This window comes from Pezoporus flaviventris, unplaced genomic scaffold, assembly GCF_033815535.1.
Source record: "Pezoporus flaviventris isolate CSIRO_AGI_PZ_B2104156 unplaced genomic scaffold, CSIRO_AGI_Pfla_v1 ptg000031l, whole genome shotgun sequence".
In the NCBI taxonomy this organism is placed as follows: Eukaryota; Metazoa; Chordata; class Aves; order Psittaciformes; family Psittacidae; genus Pezoporus; species Pezoporus flaviventris.
The window spans coordinates 49,836,840-49,856,408 of record NW_026892579.1 but is presented as its reverse complement, the minus strand read 5'-3'; the positions used below and the strand labels follow the sequence as shown (position 1 = coordinate 49,856,408).

Genomic DNA, 19,569 nt, shown 5'->3' with positions numbered 1-19,569 from the left:
CAAAGCTGAAGGTCGGTCCTTTCGTCCCAGTTAACTGATTTACTGTGGTAACTGTATGCCCAAGGGGCTATAGCATAGTTTTACAAGGAAAAGTAGAAGGTTTACTCCAGGTATCCCAAAGGCTGTGATTAGGGAATGTAGATTGAAGACTATTTAATTAATATTTGTGAAACAGCTTGAATTTTTCCATGTCGCATTAGTTATAAAGCTCCAGCTCTTCTGGACAGTATTTGATTAGGTCAAGCAGTCATTAAACAATAAATTTAACTTGTTTGTTTGATTGCCTGTACTTAATTTGTATCCTGAATTTGTAGGAAGGTGGACTTTATCTAAAAAATTTCAGTTATTCAGATAAATATTCTCCCCTATCTGCCTCCTTTTTGCATAGATAAATTATGCTGCTTGTGTATATGGAAGAGCTCTCGTTACAATAAAATAAAAAAAACTATCTTTCTAAGAAGAGATAAGTTTGATTCATAGAAAAGAGAAAGCAGTAGCAGTATAGAGAGATTCTTGGTTCTTAGCTGTCTTTTGTAGTGCAATAATGTGAATCAATAATTTCTTATGTGCTATTTCATGTCAGTAGAAAGACATCTTGCTTTAATGTGTTTTTTTTTCTTTTTTAAGTTCAGGTAAGTAGTTTGTGTGTTTTGATAAGGCATCACTTAAGGCACTAGCAAATCTATTTTTCACATTGATCTTCAAAGAAGGTATTTCTGACAACAGTTGCTTTATAATCCGTTAGCATTGTGAGAATTCTAGATAACGTGGGGTTTTAAAGTGTTGTGGTGACTTATTTTATCAGATGAAAGAGGAGCTTTGGATCAGAAGCCTTTGAAGCCACAAGCTCCTCAAGTACCACCCAAGAAGCCTGTTCCTCCAAGCAAGACTAACAGATTACTGAGAGGAGGGCTTTTGCACCCAAAACGTCCAGATAAGCCTCTTTTGCCATCATCTGTATCCAAGTCAGTATAATTTATATTGTATACATTGAGTATATTTTATTTGGTTTGTTCAGTCTTTCCTCATGGACAGGGTGGGAAGAAACTTATATTTTAAAGGTGAAAAGGATGCAAGGTTAAGTTTTGCCCTACACCAACCTGTGTCTTGGTTCTCCAAGTCTATCAGTGTGCACTTATCACTTTCTAATTATTTGAGACATTAAATCCATCTCGGTGAATATTTCAGTATAACTAACTGTGAGGCAGATTAAGTTATCTGTGGGCTGCTTTGCTTTAAGCCTGCCCCATAATGAAGAAGTTGTAGCTACAGCAGTAGTGTGGTATAAAAAAATTTGTGGACATGGCACTTCAGAATTCTTATTGTGTTGGAAGAAAACATGAAGATTTGAGCTACATCAATATTCAGTGTTTCACCCTTCAAATAGAGTAAGATAGGTGGAAAGGAAGAGTTGAGCACAGTTAGTACCCTTGCTAGAGACACCCTATGTTGCTTATGTGCTCTTCTTGGGAAGAAAGCACTTACACAGAACCACATCCAGTCTCCATACTGTCTTGAGTATTCTCAATTGAGTTACTGGGCAAACAGGGAGGGTAATAGCAACTAATGGCTCACCATTTCTTTTAGATCCACTTCTCATTTTTTTTCTCATAAGTTTGAAACAATTTACTTACGGTGTTTCATGAAGACTAATTTTGCATCAGTACAATCCCCCACACAGAGTTCTACTTTCTGTCTCCATCAAAGTAATTGCTAGATCCTTACCCCAAACTGTAAATAAACTGCTGATGGTTAACTGTCCCTTTGGGATGCTTAGTTAACTTGAGAGAACCATGAAAAAGTAATGTCACGATGCACTTGCCCTTGTTCAAATAAAGGAGCAGATAGCTGCTACATCAAAGAGCTTTCACCTTAAATACCAACCAAGATACAGGATGGCACCAAGCGTTTGTCAGGGTTTATCTTTTTTTAACAGCAGGTCCTGTATAGCTGAATCGTAAGGAAGAATATTTAAAGAGATAAAAGAGTGAGGAGGAGGGCAGTAGGGAAAGGGAGCGTGGGTAAGGCACACACTTTGGATGGTTGACTCCAACAGGGCTTAGCTGCCTCTGATCCTATCTGCATAGCCCTGGGAACACTGGATGCCTGACTGAAGAAATAGACCATTTCCACATTACTTCTGTTTAGGTTTTCAGTATGTAATTGTGTTTTGTCACTTGGCATTTTGGAGAGTTTCCTAAGTAAAGATTTAGAGATTTTGTCTTTTTTTTTTTTTTTTTTTTTCATTCTGCAGCATATATTGCGCCAAGAGAAAGATAATCTTATATGTATGTTTTGGTGGGTTTATTTGTCCCTGGATGATGTGGCCAGATACACATAGAATGAACAGTAGAATAAAAGCCAAGTGTACAAGCTACTTTCTTCTATACCTAGGAAGAAATAACTTGGCAGCTTTTTTTCTTTACAGGAAGATTTTGATGTCAAAAAATCTTGAGTAATATTCCTAACGTTTCAAAAGATACTATATTTCTGTTGCACTGTAGTGTACTATTTTAGATTTAAGTGCCAAAATGTGCCCTGTGGTAAAAGTTTTGGACTGGTTTTACAAGGGGATTGTGCATGTTGGACAAGTCTGGAATAGCTAGAACAGAAGAATTGGCTTTTAAAAAATTAGAGCTGGTCTCCAGAAGACTCTAAGCAAATCTTTACAATATGATAAGATACACTGAAAGTTTTTAGTTTATTTCTAATTCTTGATATATTTCAGTTGTAACTATTTAATCCATCGACTAGGTATATGTTGGCTTTTTTTTCTTACTACAGATCTAATGGAGAAGTTGTTTGTCTTCGACCGAAATCTGAAGTTGAGCCAGTAGGAAAACCAAAGTTAGAGTCTGAACCCTTACCACTTAGACCAAAATCAGTAGAGGTAGATTCACTTGTGGCAAAGAGCTCTAAAGAATCAGGTAAGAAAAGAAAAAAAACAAACCCAATACTTTTTTTGGCCTTTCTCTTTTGGATTGCAGTGTTTTACAAGGTTAGAATAAGTCTTTTAAATAATTTACTTAAAATGACACAGAGTGAAATTATGCCTGTTCAGTGGAAAGTAGAGGTTTGAGAACTTCTGTAGGTAGCTGAAGGTGAGAGTCAGCAAGCAATGAGCAGATGTAAGTAGGCTGTTGGGAGGTAGTCAATGATCTCTGTGCTGTAATAGGTGACAGGAAGGGAGAAATGTAGGTAATGGTTTGTTCTTCTGATTTGAAAGCATGTTTTTTGCTGCCACTTTTATCTTGCATTTTTATGAAGTTGTTTTCCTTACTGACTGGTTCTGTTCTGCTCTTGCATTTCAGATAACTTTTGCTTTTCTAGCTAACTTGCGTATTTTTAGTAATGCCATTACCTTCAGCGTTCTGTGATTAAGTTTATAGTTATTCTAGGTTGCAACTTTATCATGCCTTAAAATTGAGCCAGCATGGAGCATTGTACATGGGAATTTCATGCTTATGGCTTTGCTTAATGCACCTTGATCCAAATCTAGCATCTTTTTGAATCTAAATTTGTCCAGTAGAAACCTTGATACAGTTTGACCTACCCGCAATGGTGGTCAGGTTCTCTGAACTATTACATGGTTATCTGTTGTCCTTTACTGACAGCACAACTGGTTTTAGTCCTGTGTGTGCCCCTTTTATGCAGAAATCATCTGTTGTGGGCATATTTTTATTAAACTCTAAATTATTTTTCTTGTATGATTAACCACTGTAGAAAAAGCTTTAGTGAACTTCATGTGCAGTGTTCAGCTTGCAAATCTCAAATGCAACCCTTTCATCTCAGGAAAGGTTTTGGTAAGAATAGATTTTGAAATAGTTTAACTTGGTTTAGTATTTTATGCCAATTATGATTTCCAGTTTGTAGAATAGTTGGTCCTAAAGTGTAGTAAAATCTGGGAGATAAAAATAATGCATTAAAAAATTAAAGCAGTTTCTGAATATAAAAGAATACTCCTAATTCTTCCATTAAGCATTGTTAAATGTGCTTCTAAGCTTAAATACTTTGTTTAAGGAAAGGTTACTTCACATATGGCTTTAACATGGAATTATATTTTTCCGAGCCACAACAGCAGGTATTAAAATATCCTGGGAATGCTACAAATACCATCACTGTTCTCCTAAAGTGTTTATACGTTTGTTTTTTTTTTCCTTTATTATTCCCCAGTAAAATCTATGCATGTGCTTGAAATGCCTTTTTAAAAGTTTTTGAATTGGCAGTTTAACTTTGGCCTCTATTTAAAGATGAGTTTGAATGAAGGCGCTAAAGAAACACTTTGAGGCCAAAGTAAGCTGAGAGATTAAAGGGCAATGCACAACCTAGCATTAAAAATGTCAGCCTTGTCCTGCTACCAAGATGTTTCTCTCTGATTGTGCTAGGTATATTTCTGTATAGCACTGTATCATTTATCTACAGGAAAACACTCCCCATGAAAACAGATGTAACTGCTTTTTTTCCTCTTTTAGATGCAATAATCTTGGCAACTTTTAATAACCTGAGTAACAACATAGTAGCTGTGATATTTGGCATCCATATATATATATAAGCCCCCTAATTTTCTACAGATCTAGAAAAAAGTAAATCTATGAATTCTGATTTGCTAACATAAGATTTTACAGGCTTATGGAGAAATTCAGTATTTTGATACTTAGGTGGGGCAGGGGTGCATAACAAGAAAGTGGGTGAGGTCTGTTCAGGGGTCTTTGTTTGGAGCAAAGCAGCAAAGGAGGCTCAGGCAGTCCATGCAGAGATGCAGCACTGCCAGTGTCAAGGAGCTGCTTTTTACAGAAAACTTAAAAAATTCTGTTACACAAAACTGCCCTTGTTTAAAACAATCTGAGTCACTTGTAGTTTTGCTGCTCTTATGAAAAGAGACTAGCCCAAACTCCTGCCAATAAAACGAAACGATTATGTCTCTGTATGCATTTTGCTGCTAAAGATGTAATATTCCATGCAGCAGCTGTGTAAAGTTCCAAAGATATTGAGTCCTTATATAAAGTTCAAGATTGCTTAATCTTACAAGAACTAGGATAGATATTAAAACGTGGGGGAAAATATATGGCAACTGTATTGCCTGTCTTATCCCTCCACACCTCCCTTTAGGTTGAGATCCTGAACTGAATGAATTTTTGAAAAACAAATCTCTTTTTTTCTTTTTTTTTTTTAATTTTCAGGTTTTTTTTTGTTTTTTGTTTTTTTTTTAGCTTATCTGGCCAATGAAGTGTGGTGTAGGTTGAACCACTTTCAATTTAGCCGAAGGAGCTGACGTACCTATTCTGTATAGGAAAATAAAACACCCACCCCACACCAAAATTAGGTGCTCAGCCATCAGATAAGGACAAATACTCAAAACCATTCAAAAATATTGATAATGTTGAAATACCTCCTCTTGAAGTTTTATTTGAAAAGTTGCATAAATGTTTCTCTGTTCAATTAGAATGAAGGTACTGTAAAAGACTAAAGCTATACTACTGGCATGCTGAACATGTAAAGCGATTCTGTTTCTTCTACAAATGTTTCTTTTTCCTGCTTTGTAAAATAGTTTTTTTTGTTCAGAATCTTTTTCTAGACATTCCTCTCCTTGACTTTTCTTTCCAGATTTTGTTTCCTATCCTGTTTGCCATGTTTCCCTTCTTACGTGTCAGGAAATTACCCTACCCTTCTCCATTTTGGTAAGATAACAATCTATAAGGAAATCCAAACGCTTTATGCCATACACATAGCCTCTTCTTAACTTCGTAAGCATAGTTTTCAGTTGCAATGATTGATACTACAATTTTTGGTTTTCAATGTAAAATGCCTTTTTTTGTTGTTTGTTTGTTTGCTTGTTTGAATGCCTGTTTTCCTTAGCTGTTACAGAAGAAGTTACTTAAGTATGCTTTTCAATTAGGAACTTGTGGGGATAAAATAAGAATGAAAAACTTTACAGTCCAGCTATTGATAAGCCAAACCTAATGTTTATAGGGAAATGTGTTCAATAGCACTTCTGGTGTATGAAGTTGAATGGCTTTATCTTTCTGTACACACAAATTATGCTCTTAAGAAATATTTTGGCACTGTATCCAGCATTGACTATTTAGTATCATGAGTCTTGAAAAACAGTATTCTTGAAAATTACATTGTTAAGCGTGTGCTTAATTGTAGCAAATACCTTACTATAGCTTAACTGCAAATTTAAATATTCTAAAGCTTATATCTGTCCCCTAATTTTTTGGGGTGCAATCTCAGCAAGATGAGTAATATGAAAAAGAACTGCCATCTTCTCTTACTCTGCAAAGTAATTGAAAGTCTTGTCTTCTAAAATAGTGGATATGTTTCATTTCTATCATGGGTTTTTAAACCCCAGCCACATCAGTTGTTGGAACCACAATTTCTTTAGACACCCCTTCAGCTTTGCTTCTTTTCGTGAAGATTTTTTTAAGCCAAACTGCTTTGAATATATGTAAAGCATTCACAAATCTTGACAAAACCTCTCACCTAATTGTGTCTGTTAAAGCTCCTAACAGTTCTGTTATGGATCAGTGTTAAGCTTGCAGAAGAGACATTTCTAATAGTCTGTCCTAAGTAACCATTTAAACTTTGCTCATCTTCCTAGAAAAATGCTTTTGCTCAGCCTCAAAAGAGTTTTGACTGAAATTAATCCCCAGGTGTATGGTATTGCTCTTTTGGCACCATGGTGGGATTTCCTTTGACAATTACTCACAGGCTGTCTGTAAGAAAGTGAATTGATAAATCACTTTTACTGATTGAAATGGGTGTAAACTGTAAGCTTTCAGTGGGTTTTGTCAGTATTTCTGTTTGGTTTCAGTGAGGCCAAGCTTTCTCCTAAAATAACAAAAAAAGCTGTTTAAAAAGAAAGACACGCCCCCTAAACCCACAAACAAAACCACCACCTAATCCCCACCAGCCTGTTTTTAATTTCTTCCTTATATCAAAGCAACAAAATGGAAAGGTAAAACGGAAAATGCAAGTTCAGTTAGAATTCCCTCTGGCTGTAATGGGGTGGTAATATTTTAAAGCTGAGCAATTGTCTCAGGTGCAGTAGCGATTTCCTTTAGAAGCTCTTACAGATAACAAATGCAAACCCTGACTTTAGTGTCATCCCACTATCTATATTTAGATCGTATCCAATTCGAGACTGTAGAAGTCTTCATCTTAAAGCCTTGTAAAATTCTGTGGTTTTGTTTTTGTTTTTTGGTTGGTTTTTTTTTCAGAAGTACATGGTATTCTTAATATATTCTTAATATTCTTAACATGCCTGATGTTTACTTTGTTCATGGAGGCAGGACTGGCATTACAGTCATAATAGCAACTACACTTACAATTCTTATTTAAATGTAATGCCATATGATTTGCTGTTTCTCCAGAATGACAAAAGGAGGGTTGTTTTCAGGCCAGAATTACTGAGGTGGGGGAAAAGGCACATTTCCTGCCTTCTTGTTAACCTTTCAATAGTAACTAACTAATGTAAATCCTGTTGTATACTTTAGCATGGGTTAGTGCTATAGGATTACTGATGATTGAGTAAAGAACATGAAATTATACCCCGTGGTCACTATTGCTTGGCTTCTAATAAGTTAAATATTTTTGGCACAGGCTACAACAGAAATATCTTCATAGCTATTTCTCCCTCATCCTCTTTTTCCGTCAGCCGCTTGCCACTCATTCACTCTTTATTACTTCCTTTGTTTTCCTTCCCTGCTTTTTTTTTTTTAATTGCAAATATGATTGCATGTTTACAAAAGACTGTCTTTGCATTCTCTGCAATAAGATTAAAAAGCAGCAAAACTGTTAACTTGTTAGCAGATAGTGTTATAAATGCTTGCACTTCAGTAAGGCAACATGACAAAGTAGGTATGTTTAGGGACATATGAAAGATGTGAACATGTTAAGGACTTCAAGGATAGTATGGCAGAATAGAAGACATAAAATCAGTTAAAACATTCTATGATTCAGTGGAAAACTTAGTTCCTACAGGTAAAAATACAGCTTTAACAATGCGTGATTAAAACTTGGATTAATCAGATGATTTTAAATCATCCAAACACTAAAGTGATATGATCTTGCTCAGTGTTCTTAGGGCTGCTTCTTTTTTTTTTTTACTTACCTGACTTCTTGCTATAGCTTCAAAATAAATGTGAAAACAGAGAAAGAAGTGTCTTAGGTTCTATTTTATAAATTATAATGTCCTGAAAAATAAAGGGTCATCAAAAAAACCCAACCCCAAGACAAAACCAAAACCCTTCAATGTCATTTTTGATGCCCATAGTAAATGCTGCGTGGCATTGTAGTTAAACATGTAGAGTCTCTAGAGCAAATCTAATGAATTTATGTGTTAAAATGATATATAATAATCATAATCTTGATGCGTAAATAAAATAACCTATCTCATTACAAAACTGCTGGCAGGTAAGTATTATTTTTGTGGAGAAACAGTTAAGTCCAGTTGTTAACTAGATGAAGTACTTCTATTAAGTAGGTGCGTTCTATTCTTCCTATTAATAGGTTTTTTCCTAATGTTGCCTCTTCCCGTATAACATAAAAACCTTCTACTGATGTAAGAGAGATTTTTACCTAGAGCTATGAGCAAAGAGCTCTCTTTGTTTTTATACAGTATGAGAATGGAGTTTGGAAATATTTATTATAAAATTTATGAAGTCATGTATTTTCTTTAGACTAAGTACTGAATGTAGAAAAACTACCCTGCACAGGAATATTTGCTGTTTGTGTCTTGTTAACTTACTTTCACCAATGTGTGAACATGTATTTTACCATGTTGCTTTCGTCTTAGCCAAGACTTGGATTTTCATGCTTTTCCTGCAAGTTTAGCGACAAGAACATAAGCTCTCTTAAATAGTTGACTACGGCATCTCTCAGTCATATTTTTCTGCATGTATTTGTTAGGTCTGTTTTATGCTGCCATGTTACTACAGCATTCTTCTGTGAGAACGTGAATTTAAACCTTTTTTTGAGGGAATTGTTTTCAAGGGGGAAGATATGGTTTCCCAGACATGTAAAAGTCATGCAGTTGTTTCATATGGCTCATGCTGAGTATGCTGAATCAACTAGAACCAGTAAGAATATTTGAAACAGTTCTGATTGTGTTAGAATTCAGATTGCTTTTTATTTTTTTTTTATTTTTTTTTATTAAGAAACAAAGGGATAAAGAAGAACTCCACAAAACCGTCTGGTCTTGACGGTGGTCTGTATTTTCATCTTTTTCTAGATCTGCTAAGCTTTGATGATGTAATAGCTACCTCAAATAATCTATCACACCCTACTGCAAACCGACCCAAGATGCCTGGTAGGAGGCTACCTTCACGGTTCAATTGCAGTAGTCCTGTGAGTATAATGGGTGGGTTTTCCTAGTAGTGAACTAAAAACTAACTTCCCAGGAGACAGGATTGCACTGGGAAAGTCTTATGAGCCATTTGCCTGAGTGAAAAATGAGGTTCAGTTCCTTTAGACTTTGTCTACAGGAATATCCATTCTCAGGAGGGAGGTGTACCAAAGAGAAATAATGTGGCTGTGTTGCAGCTGAAAGAGTTTTTTTCTGTTCTGTGGGGTATTGCTGCAGTAAGTACTCAGTTCTTTTAGCATCACAGATGATGAAACAGGTGTTTTGTGTACATACAGCTCTGAAAGTACCTTCAGTACCTTACAAGCCTAACAATGGATAGTCTTTGGTCACTACAAATTTGTAATTTAATGTTGCTGTAATGTGGGACTTATGTTCTCACGTGCTAAGATGTGAGATTGTCAGACCATGAGAACCAGGTAGTGCAGAGTCCTTGAAATTAGTTTATGTCATGGGATGTTATATAGTTCAGTCATGCCACTTAATTAACAGTGTTAATGTTTTATGGAAGCACCTACAGACTCGCAAAAGCATCAAGAACTTAAGTACTGCAGAGAGGCTTGAAGTCCTACCCAGGATTCCTATGTTAGATTTAAATTCAGCTGAATTAGTATTGCAGGGAAGAAAAGTGCTGGCTTTCAGGGAACAAAGACTGATAGTCTAGCAACTTAAGTTTGGTTTTATTTTGGAGGGGGCTTTTTTGTTTTGTTTTGGGGTGGTTTTGTTTTTGTTTGTGAGGTTTGTTTGCTTTTAAACTATTGCATCTTTAGAAACATCTGACAAGGTGGTTTTTTTTGATTTACCTTTTTTTTAAATGTCTGAAAACCTTTTCATTTTTTATGAATGGTTTACCAGGCAAGTCAAAATGTGAGTCCAGAAAAAAATTTGAAGGTGCAGAAAGAAGAAGAAAGTGCCAAACCAAAGCCAGTTGAAACAAAAAAGGTATGATACCAAGGAGCTAGAGAAGTACCAGACAACTGGGTGTTCTGTTCATCTTGCTTGTATTTCCAGATTAGATTGATGCAAGCATCTAAATACAAATGATTGTCTTTAAATGCAAGTGAGCCATATCATTTAGTCTAAAGTTTGTAATAGAAATTTTAGTATAAAGCTCATTTATCATTACAGTACATCAGTTCTTATGAGAATGATTGTATAGAATACCATGAAACTATGGTGGTATTTCTCAAATAAGCTTTATATCAGCTCAGCCTTTAGTCTTGTGACAGACAGAACAACTGGGCAGGTAAGAAAGTTGCACCAAATAATGTTCATAATGAACTAATGGGCTCCATTAAATCACAGAGTGTTTGAAAGCATAAAGAACTGCAGTGTGGCTACAGGAACCTTAATAAAATGCTTAATCGAGAGCTGTATAAAATAGCTCTCCTACGCCACAGTAGCCCATTGGAACTGGACATTCTTTTTAACCTATTGGGTGGAAAATGAGCTAAATTTGTGCACACATAGCTCCCATACCAGTACGATCTGTACACTGTAAGTGTTCAGTTCATAAAGATTTCAGTTCTTAGCCTTCTACTGATTTATGTTTTCAGCCATCTGCATTCAGTTCACCAACTCCATCTTCATCTCGGAGACCAAGTTCTGCTATACTCAGCTTTTGTCCTGGAGACATGCAACTTAAAGGAGAAACAGATGATGAAAAAATTTCTGTGGAAGAGCTCAGGACTCAGATTAATGAATTGATGGGTTTAGTAGATGTACTGAGGAAAGAACATGGGTAAATATTTTCTTCTTAATCTGCAAAGGGATATATAGAAATCTAAATGTCTTTAATGCCAAACTTCTTCATAATAAAAAGCTATTCCATGTTAATGTTAATTCTTCTTTCTTTAGAAGTTGATCCAACTAAATGTCCTAAATAAGTACAAATTTGATGTCAAATTGTTTTTGGAATTTGCATACATTTTTGCCTTCCTACTTTGTGCTCCTGCATTCATTACAGCTTTTTGAAAATATTTCTTAAACAGTATTAGTTTCACTGTAGAGAAAAGTAGATAATTTTTGTGGTATAAAATAAAACTACATGTGCTGGCCTTATGTAACACTGTTCATAAGTAATTGCAGTATTGACATGACTGGTAGTAGGGAAAGATATTACTGAGCTTTTCTGTCTTGTGATCATGGCAGCCTCAACATCTTTGTGTGTGTGTTGGGTTTTTTGTAGAATAAAAATGTAATTGGTGTTTGAGAAAACAGCAAAGACCAATCTGGGGGAAATTTTCCCTTTTCTGATTTTAGTTTTACAGCACAGACATTCATTTTGTTATTGAAATGATAACTAGTGCTAACCAGCCAGCTTTTAGAGATACATACCTCTTTAGAGGTTATAAAAGCCAGAATCAGTTGGTCTCTAAAGCAAACTAGTAAATTATGTGTTCTGCATTTTCTTCAGTGACTTGATGATAATTGTTAGCACTTTCTTGACTGAATATAGTTATGAAATAAAACATTTTAGGAATTTTTAGGAATCTTCTCTTCTAAAGAAGTTCTGTTCATTGTGTGGAAGTTGTCAGGTTATTTTAGCTTAAATTCAATTCTCCAAGTAAAATGACAATACAAATTTTTAAGTAGCCTACTTAAAACTGTGATTATAAATTAAGGATAGGTGCATAGTAATAGGCAAGAAGTGTTGAGAGTTGGTGGAAGCTTGTGGTCCAATAGATCAGAGTACTAGTTTGTTAGTGGGCATGTACTTATATGTAGGTCTTATTTATAAGATGAAGCATCAGAGAGTTGTTTGATTTTTACAAGTGGAATTTATACAAGGCCTGTGCTTGTGAAAGTTTTTCCCCCCCCTCTAATTGTATTTCTGTTGCCTTTACTGTTAGGAGAGACCTGGAAAAACTAAAGAAGGATTTGGAAGAAGAGAAGCAGTTGCGAAGTAATCTGGAGGTAATGTTAGCAATTTGGAGAGTGGGTGGGAAAAGAGATTTAGAAGTAGGTAGGCAGTGTTCTGGAATTTGGTTCACAGGACAGTCTTAACCAGCCTGCTCAATATGTTTGTATTGCTTTGTTAGTGTGTGGTCAAATGAATGCCTCATGAGCCAGTTGGATGTATCCAGGAGATTCACAGTTCATTTTAGTTCAACTTTTTTTATCTGGAAAATTATTTGTGACAATATGTGTATGGGTGTTGCAATGTGAGTTCAGTTTACTGTTGCTAGATTTTGCCCTTTGTTAGGTACATGTAGACCTGGACATGTTCCAAGAGAGAAGATTAATACAATACTTTTGTAGAATTGAAGGGCAAATTTAGTTTATGTAATAAAAGAAAAACAGGGCAAAAGTTAACTTTCCTGATTTTTTTTTTTTTTTTTTTTTTATTTTTTAATGAAGTATTTAACTGTTAAGTGGATAATTTGTCAAAAGAACAGAATGCATCTGAAAAATTTCTTTGTGAATGAGCACCACTCCTCTCAATTTATTGATGAAGAAGGCTACCTGCATTGCAATATAATGCCATTAAGTAGTTAGTAGGATGAGCTCCTTGTAGAAAACTAGTTCAGTTTGGTAAAAAAAGGTATTTTATTTGTGAAATAGTAGTTCCTGTTGACTACAAAGTTACTTTCTAAACTTGCCAAAGAACTTCTGCTGAGTCTTCTTTTTAATGCATCTCTGAAGCAATTGATGAAGTTGCTTTAAATACATACTGGAAATGGAGAAGAGGTAGCTTCTATGTATCCTCTAAATCTGTTTGAAGAAATACAAATTAATCGTAGCACGGTATTTTGCATGAAGGCTGCTTTAGGAGATTAGTCTGAGGTGATGATGCCACAATACATGGGGTTATGTCAAGTGATTCCACAACCCAGCTTTCACAGGTATATTCAAAGTGACTTTATCTGATGAGATGAACTAGAACTATAGGCGAACTTTGAATGATTTTAAATCTTGTCTATTTAACAACACAATAATATAAAATCAGCTGTGAATATCAACCTGTCGAATGCATTTGTGTTACAATTTTATTTGCTTAAGTGTCCTTGAAATGTAAAGGTTGTAATTTTATTGAAAGCTCTGAAAACTTTAGATTATTATTACTTTAATATGTCTCTCTCTTTTCAAAATGTCCATTTTCCAGCTTGAAATAGAAAAATTGAAGAAAGCAATGATGTCTACATGAGACAGCTATGGACTCAATGTTTTTAACTCACCAGGAATTCAAAGCTGAACACAAGGAGAACTGACTCTTATTTCATAATAATGAATGCTGATGTTTTATAGTCTTCAAGAAAAAATACATAGTAAGAAAAGGACTATAGTCTTTTATTCAGAGAGATTAAGAAAACAAAGAGGAATAATGGTGTAATTTTTTTGCCAATATAAAAGAGGCCTTATTTCTTACTGTGCTGGAATTGCAGACCTTATTTTTTGGTTTGCTTGAAAATACTACTGAATCTGTATAGAAAGGAGAGGGAATTCTTAATAGATTTTTATTGAATACCTGTATCTTAATTTTTAAAGAGATCTATGCGATAAATAGGGTGATCTATCTTTACAACTAATCTGTAAAATAGTCTATTGGAAGGGATTGAATAACTGTATCGTAATTGTAGTCACTACTTTTCCCCTACATGCAAAAGGGAATAAATGATGTTTGTATAATTTTGGCAGTCTTACCCAGGGTTATGCTGTTGTGCCTGTCTGCAGTGGAAATATAAATAATATGCTGTTTATATGTTGAGTAATGAAATAGGAATTAATGCAATTAAGCAGGTGAAACTCCTATGCATTGTAGTAAGAATGAATAATATAATCTGAGTAGTTTAACAGAACATTTTTGTCACTTGCACTATTGGATTGAAAAGGGATTTAGAACTGAATCATGAAGTTATGACAAAACTAACTTTTAAAATCATAAAAATACAAGAAATACAGAAACAAGGCTAGAATCCAGTCTTAACTCAACCTGTTGTGCCTAAAACATTGCAGCATACAGCATGAAAGTTAACCTTAAGTTATGTCTGTGCTTCTGTATGTCTAAACTGAAGTGATCAGTCTTTCTAGTGGTTAAATATGTATCATGATCTGTTTTTACAATAGTCAGGTTTTGTTTATAATATGTCTCCAAATAAATCCCTTTGGAACTTTGATACTCTCAAAATGTCTCAATATTTATATATTTATGCCACAAACTTTTGCCATATATTGTGTACCTCTAAATTTAATAACATCTTTGTATTTTAATGAGTGACTGGAACAATTGCTTTGACAGCATTGTGCTAGTGTCGAAGACAGTGTCTTTCATGTTTTATGGAAAACTGTTGAAATCTTGTGGATTGTCATTATCTTTAACCCCTGAGCTTAACACAGTGCACCAGAACTATACTGAAAAAAAAAACCAAACCAGGTGATGGAGGACAATAATATTTATTGCTGCATTCATTTCATTAAAGAATAAAAAAGCATCCAGCTTTAGAAAGCCAGTCAAATGCATTACTTTGGGTAATAATCACCTTATCTCTTTTTAGTCTACTAGAATTTAAAGGACAAAAACATGTGACATATTTTGACAAATTCAGTAAAAGAAGTAATTCTGTTTCTATTCATGGGAATAGTCATAAATATAGTAATTATTTAGCATGTCACTTGAGCTGTGACATGGAAGTATTATTACTTGAGAGTATATTTTTCCACAGTTGATGCATCCTAAAATACAAACATCAAAAAGGCAATTGAATCATGTTTGTCAGTTACTAATTTAAATTATTCATAAAATTTGTTTCATATACTATGCAGGTATTAAGTAATATTTGCTAGTCACATTGCTAATAAGCTGATTAATGCTTTTAACTTTTAATTGCAGCAATGCATCATAAATGAAGACTTGAGCCAGATCTTTTGTATTGAGGAATGATGTGCAGCAGTAATGCTTCTTGTCAGACTCTAAACTCTTAGAATTCATGCCTCTAAGTCAAGTGATGAAAAGCAAGAATTGGGCCTAATGGAATAGCCATTTCTGTTATACAAGCTCTTCACTGTGATTGATTAGAGCATGAAATAAATCTTGGAATGGATTGCTCTGCAGAGATTGTGTCTATGTGTAAGCTTCTAGCAGATAAACACAGCAAGACAATCAGTTAAAACCATAAATGAAAGATGTTCATTATTTAATGGCCTTTGTTCGCTATAGCAATAAATGACCCAAGTGCAATGACTTGATTTAATAAAACCCTCCTTTAAAAGTCGCTGCTATGAGTATTTTCAGCCATAAGGAAGTTGCTCTGATATATGTCTGTCTTGTCTTCAGCTAGTGTTATGTACTAGAGTGGAGGGGTAAAGGGTAATGGTTTTGAAGACATTCCACAGGACAAGTTCCTAAAAGCAGTATGCTTCACTGACTTGTTTACCAGTGCTGTAAAATAATGCATGCTATCCAAACTCAGCAAATAAAATAAGTTTAAAAACCTGTTGAAATGTCTGCTCAGTTCTGTTCAGGAATCTTTCTTATGCTGTTAAATTCTTTGCAGGAGTTTGGAGGATAGAATCAAAGTGTATTATGATTTATATAGTCCCCCTTTGAGGCTTTCAGTTTTAATTTATTCACTGGAATGCTCTTTACTGTCAGGATGGCTTAGGATCCTGGCACGCTTCCTGGTTTTCTTCACAAATGTAACTGGGAATCTTAATGTCTTAGTTAACTCCGTTAACTATTTCTTTATTCCTTTTTTACTTCTTTTCCATTGTTGGTGTTACTGAACTACCCTTACTCTGCATCTTCAGAGCCTGTTTTTAAGATCCTCATTTCCACTGACTAACATGGATAAATGCATGTTTGATTCACCTCTTAAATATGGGGTGAAGAACTGAAGACTCTTAGGCATATTTAAAAGGAGTATGGGTGAAGGAAATGAAAAATAGAACAATGGAGCATCTATAAACTGCAAGGTTTTTATTCAATCTTTATAACATTCCCTAAAAAGCTTTTGTTTGCATATAAAGTACATTTTTTTGTTTTGTTTTGCTTTTTGGGGAAAAAAAAATCCCCATCCTGCCGGTCTACTTTTTTTTTCTTTTTATTTAAAGTCACCACACAGATAACATTTTTCATTACATTAATGTTGCTTCAGGGGAATGAAGTTTCTGATGGAAACCTGTAGCACATATAGCAAGATTTGACTGTAAGCTGTGTAGGAAAGTAACTGTTGAACTTGTAAATAAATAACTTGTATTCATTAAAGTCATAAATTAGCAGGAGTCTGTTAGTGCTTTTCAAAGGAAATGATAAATTCATTCACAACTGCTTTACTTTTAGCTGCTATTAACATTATCTGGGATGTTCCTGCTTGCTGAGTGTTTTCTCAGAGCAGTGACAAAGCAGCTGGTCATATATCTTGGGTAACTGGATTTTGCAAGAGCTGAAGACATACCACTTCTTTTGGGTGCCCAGGCAGATACCTCTCACCTTAACCATTGCAAACTTCCTCTACAGCTTGTAAAGTATGAGAGTGCTGGTGCTGGGTTCAGGGTTTAGAGTACGCTTCTTGCTTGTTGGAAGTCATGGTTTGAATCTCTTTCTAAGCCCCCTGGGGAGCACAGATTCACACCTCTTCCTTCTGGGATGCTCTGAGTGTTGAAGCATGCCAGCCTTCATGTCCTTCAGGGAACTATTGCTTAGGTTGAGCTGTGCCTAATTGTGCTTGGCTTAATTCCTACTTGATACCAATGTGCGATGCAGAAAAGAAATCTTGTTTCTGGCTGTATCAAAACAGAACAGTAAATATCTGCCTTTGGGCTGACAGTGGAGACCTACTTTGTGTCTGAGGACTGGTGGGAATTATCTCAGGAAATCCTGTAAGCTCATGACAAATGCGTTTCAGGACTGTGGAAAGATAAGTGACCAAAGCTCTTTCAAAGCAGCCCTATGAGTAGAAAGATGTTCAGAATTGCTCTTCTGTGAGGATAAACAATTTGTTGTAAATTCCTGGTAATTGGAAGTGTGCCTATTAGAGGTGAGTTGGTATTGAATAAGCTGACAGCAAACATAGCACAAGGTTCAGCAGACAGCTCTTGCTTCTTTTGATGGGTGCAGCCCCTGAACAAAATTACTTGCTCATTGAGCTTTTCAGCTGGGCAAGATATTGTCAGTAATGTCATCTTTGGTTTATGAAGGGTAATATGTTAAGTTGACCAGATTTTGATAATGAAATTTTTTTGGCCTTTAGAAGGAAAGGGACTTTTTATGAGAACAAGTAGTGACGGGGCAAGGGGGAATGGCTTTAAACTGAAAGAGGAGAGATTTAGATTAGATATTAGGAAGTTCTTTACTGTGAGGGTGGTGAGACAATGCAAAGGGTTGCTCAGAGAAGCTGTGGCTGCTCAATCCTTTGAGGTGTTTGAGGCCAGGTTGGATGGGGCTTGGAGCAACCAGGTCTAGTAGAAGGTGTCCCTTCCTCAGTGGCAGGAGGATTGGAACTAGATGATCTCTAAGGTCCCTTTCAACCCAAACCATTGCGTGATTCTATGATCTGTTAAATACAGAAGAGCAGAAGGTGCGGCCTCCACCAGGAGGAAGGGTACAAACCACACAGGTGTGATTCATCTGTGTGGACTCCTGGCAAAGACAGTGATTTGGCAGCTTTGTGGGTGTGTTTGTAACTTGTTTTGTCATTTTGCAGTGCAATACCTATATTGTCATATGAAGGTTCCTCAGTGTTAATCCAGTCAGGCAAGAAAAGAAGTAGGCTGATGCCCAAGGTTATTTCTTCATGGGAAAATTAAATGAATCAGAGCACCCAAGCAACACTGGGTAAGACCGTGAGACTGAGGCTGGAGCATAATGGCAATGGGTGAATGGTTAGACGCTTGCAGGGGATATCTTGAGAATCTCCGGCTGTGTTAATTTTGCTTACAGTAGAACCCAGACTTCTCAAAACAGTGAGTACTATCCCAAAACAACGTTCTTCCAGAACAGCTTGAAATATATCGGTGCTTTGTGAAACTGATTTATTCATAATGTGAAATGTACTTAATTACTTAGGTTGTATTTACTTTGCATTTATTTTTTCAGTTTTATATTCTTTTGTCTGTGGAAATAACTAGCTATCTTAATTATCCTCTGATCTTTTTGCTTGTCATTTTGTAATTGGTCTCTAATGACGGTGTTGTCACTTCTAAGAAAATGTGAAATTTTCATATAGCTAAAGTTACTGTAAGGATCACTCTGCTCTCAGAACTGTGAATTAAACTGGGAATAAAGACAATAAAGTGCTTAAGGTAGAGGAAAAGGAGGGATAGTTTTCTGGTGTGGTACAAAGCACTTTGCTTTTAAACCAACAGAAGTCATGGAGTAAGGTCTCTGAATTTAAGGCTGTGATATGTTAACCAACATTAGGATTACTTTTCACATACATGATCTTTTTACTATTTCTTACTGGTTTATGAGGCTTTTTCTCTCTTTCTCTCCTCACACTGCCTAGCCGCACTGCCTCACTCCTCACTTTCACTCTTGTTGAGGGCTTTGCCCCCCTGGGGGGCTGTGGCCAAATGAAATGAGCTGCGGAAGGAGGATGGGCAGCTGGTGACAGTCTTCTGAATTGAGTGGAAAATATCTGAGGGTATGGAAGTGTTCTCTTTCTAGAAAGTCCCTTCCACGTGAGAGGGTTTTGACAACTCAGCTGCTTATGTGCCTGTGTCCTGATAGAACAAAAATCTCTGGGAGAGAGGAGTAATGTGTTTACAGCTTTTTAAAAATGGAGACATCAATGGCAGTAGTTTATGATTAGAGGGAGGATGATAGTTCTGGAGGGAGAGAAATAGCTGTATATGCTTCCACATGGCCTTATGTCAGTAAATCCATTTTTTTTCCCTGAAGTGACAGTGACTTGCTGCTGTAATACTTGTTTTGCTCTAAGTTTCTGTTGCTGTGCTGTAGTTACCTTGGCACGTTCTGGTAGTGGTGAGGCCAAGTGATTTCCACAACGAGTCAAGCAGCGTAACTGGGCGAGATCAGTGTTTTACTGGTAACATGGGCCAGTAACTCGGTGAGCCTTAAATACCTTGAGTTGTCCCAGATTTCTACCTCATGTAAAGGTAACAGCCCTAGGTGGAGTTGCATCAGTGATTAAATACAGATTGAATACATATTAATGATGAAACATGATGAGCTCAAGGTTTCCCAGCTGTGAAATGGGATTAGGGCTGTGAGCACACAGTAAACATTTAATGGCTGCAGAAACCGG

At 35.9% G+C, this 19,569-nt stretch overlaps 1 protein-coding gene across 2 annotated transcripts in view; it reads left to right on the top strand.

Moving 5' to 3' along the window:
* The window catches only part of CD2AP (CD2 associated protein), a 90,402-nt gene extending 74,603 nt beyond the window's left edge, over window positions 1–15,799 (top strand). Inside the window, exons 12-18 of one of the 2 annotated variants that reach the window (XM_061460983.1) lie at window positions 806–965; window positions 2,785–2,927; window positions 9,233–9,348; window positions 10,220–10,306; window positions 10,921–11,105; window positions 12,217–12,280; window positions 13,470–15,799. In XM_061460983.1, the coding sequence (XP_061316967.1) occupies window positions 806–965; window positions 2,785–2,927; window positions 9,233–9,348; window positions 10,220–10,306; window positions 10,921–11,105; window positions 12,217–12,280; window positions 13,470–13,511 (797 nt within the window). In that variant the 3' untranslated portion in view covers window positions 13,512–15,799. Of the gene's footprint in view, window positions 1–805; window positions 966–2,784; window positions 2,928–9,232; window positions 9,366–10,219; window positions 10,307–10,920; window positions 11,106–12,216; window positions 12,281–13,469 lie in introns of those variants that run through there. The other variant, XM_061460984.1, reaches the window with a different exon arrangement.
* The last annotated feature ends 3,770 nt before the right edge of the window (window positions 15,800–19,569 follow it).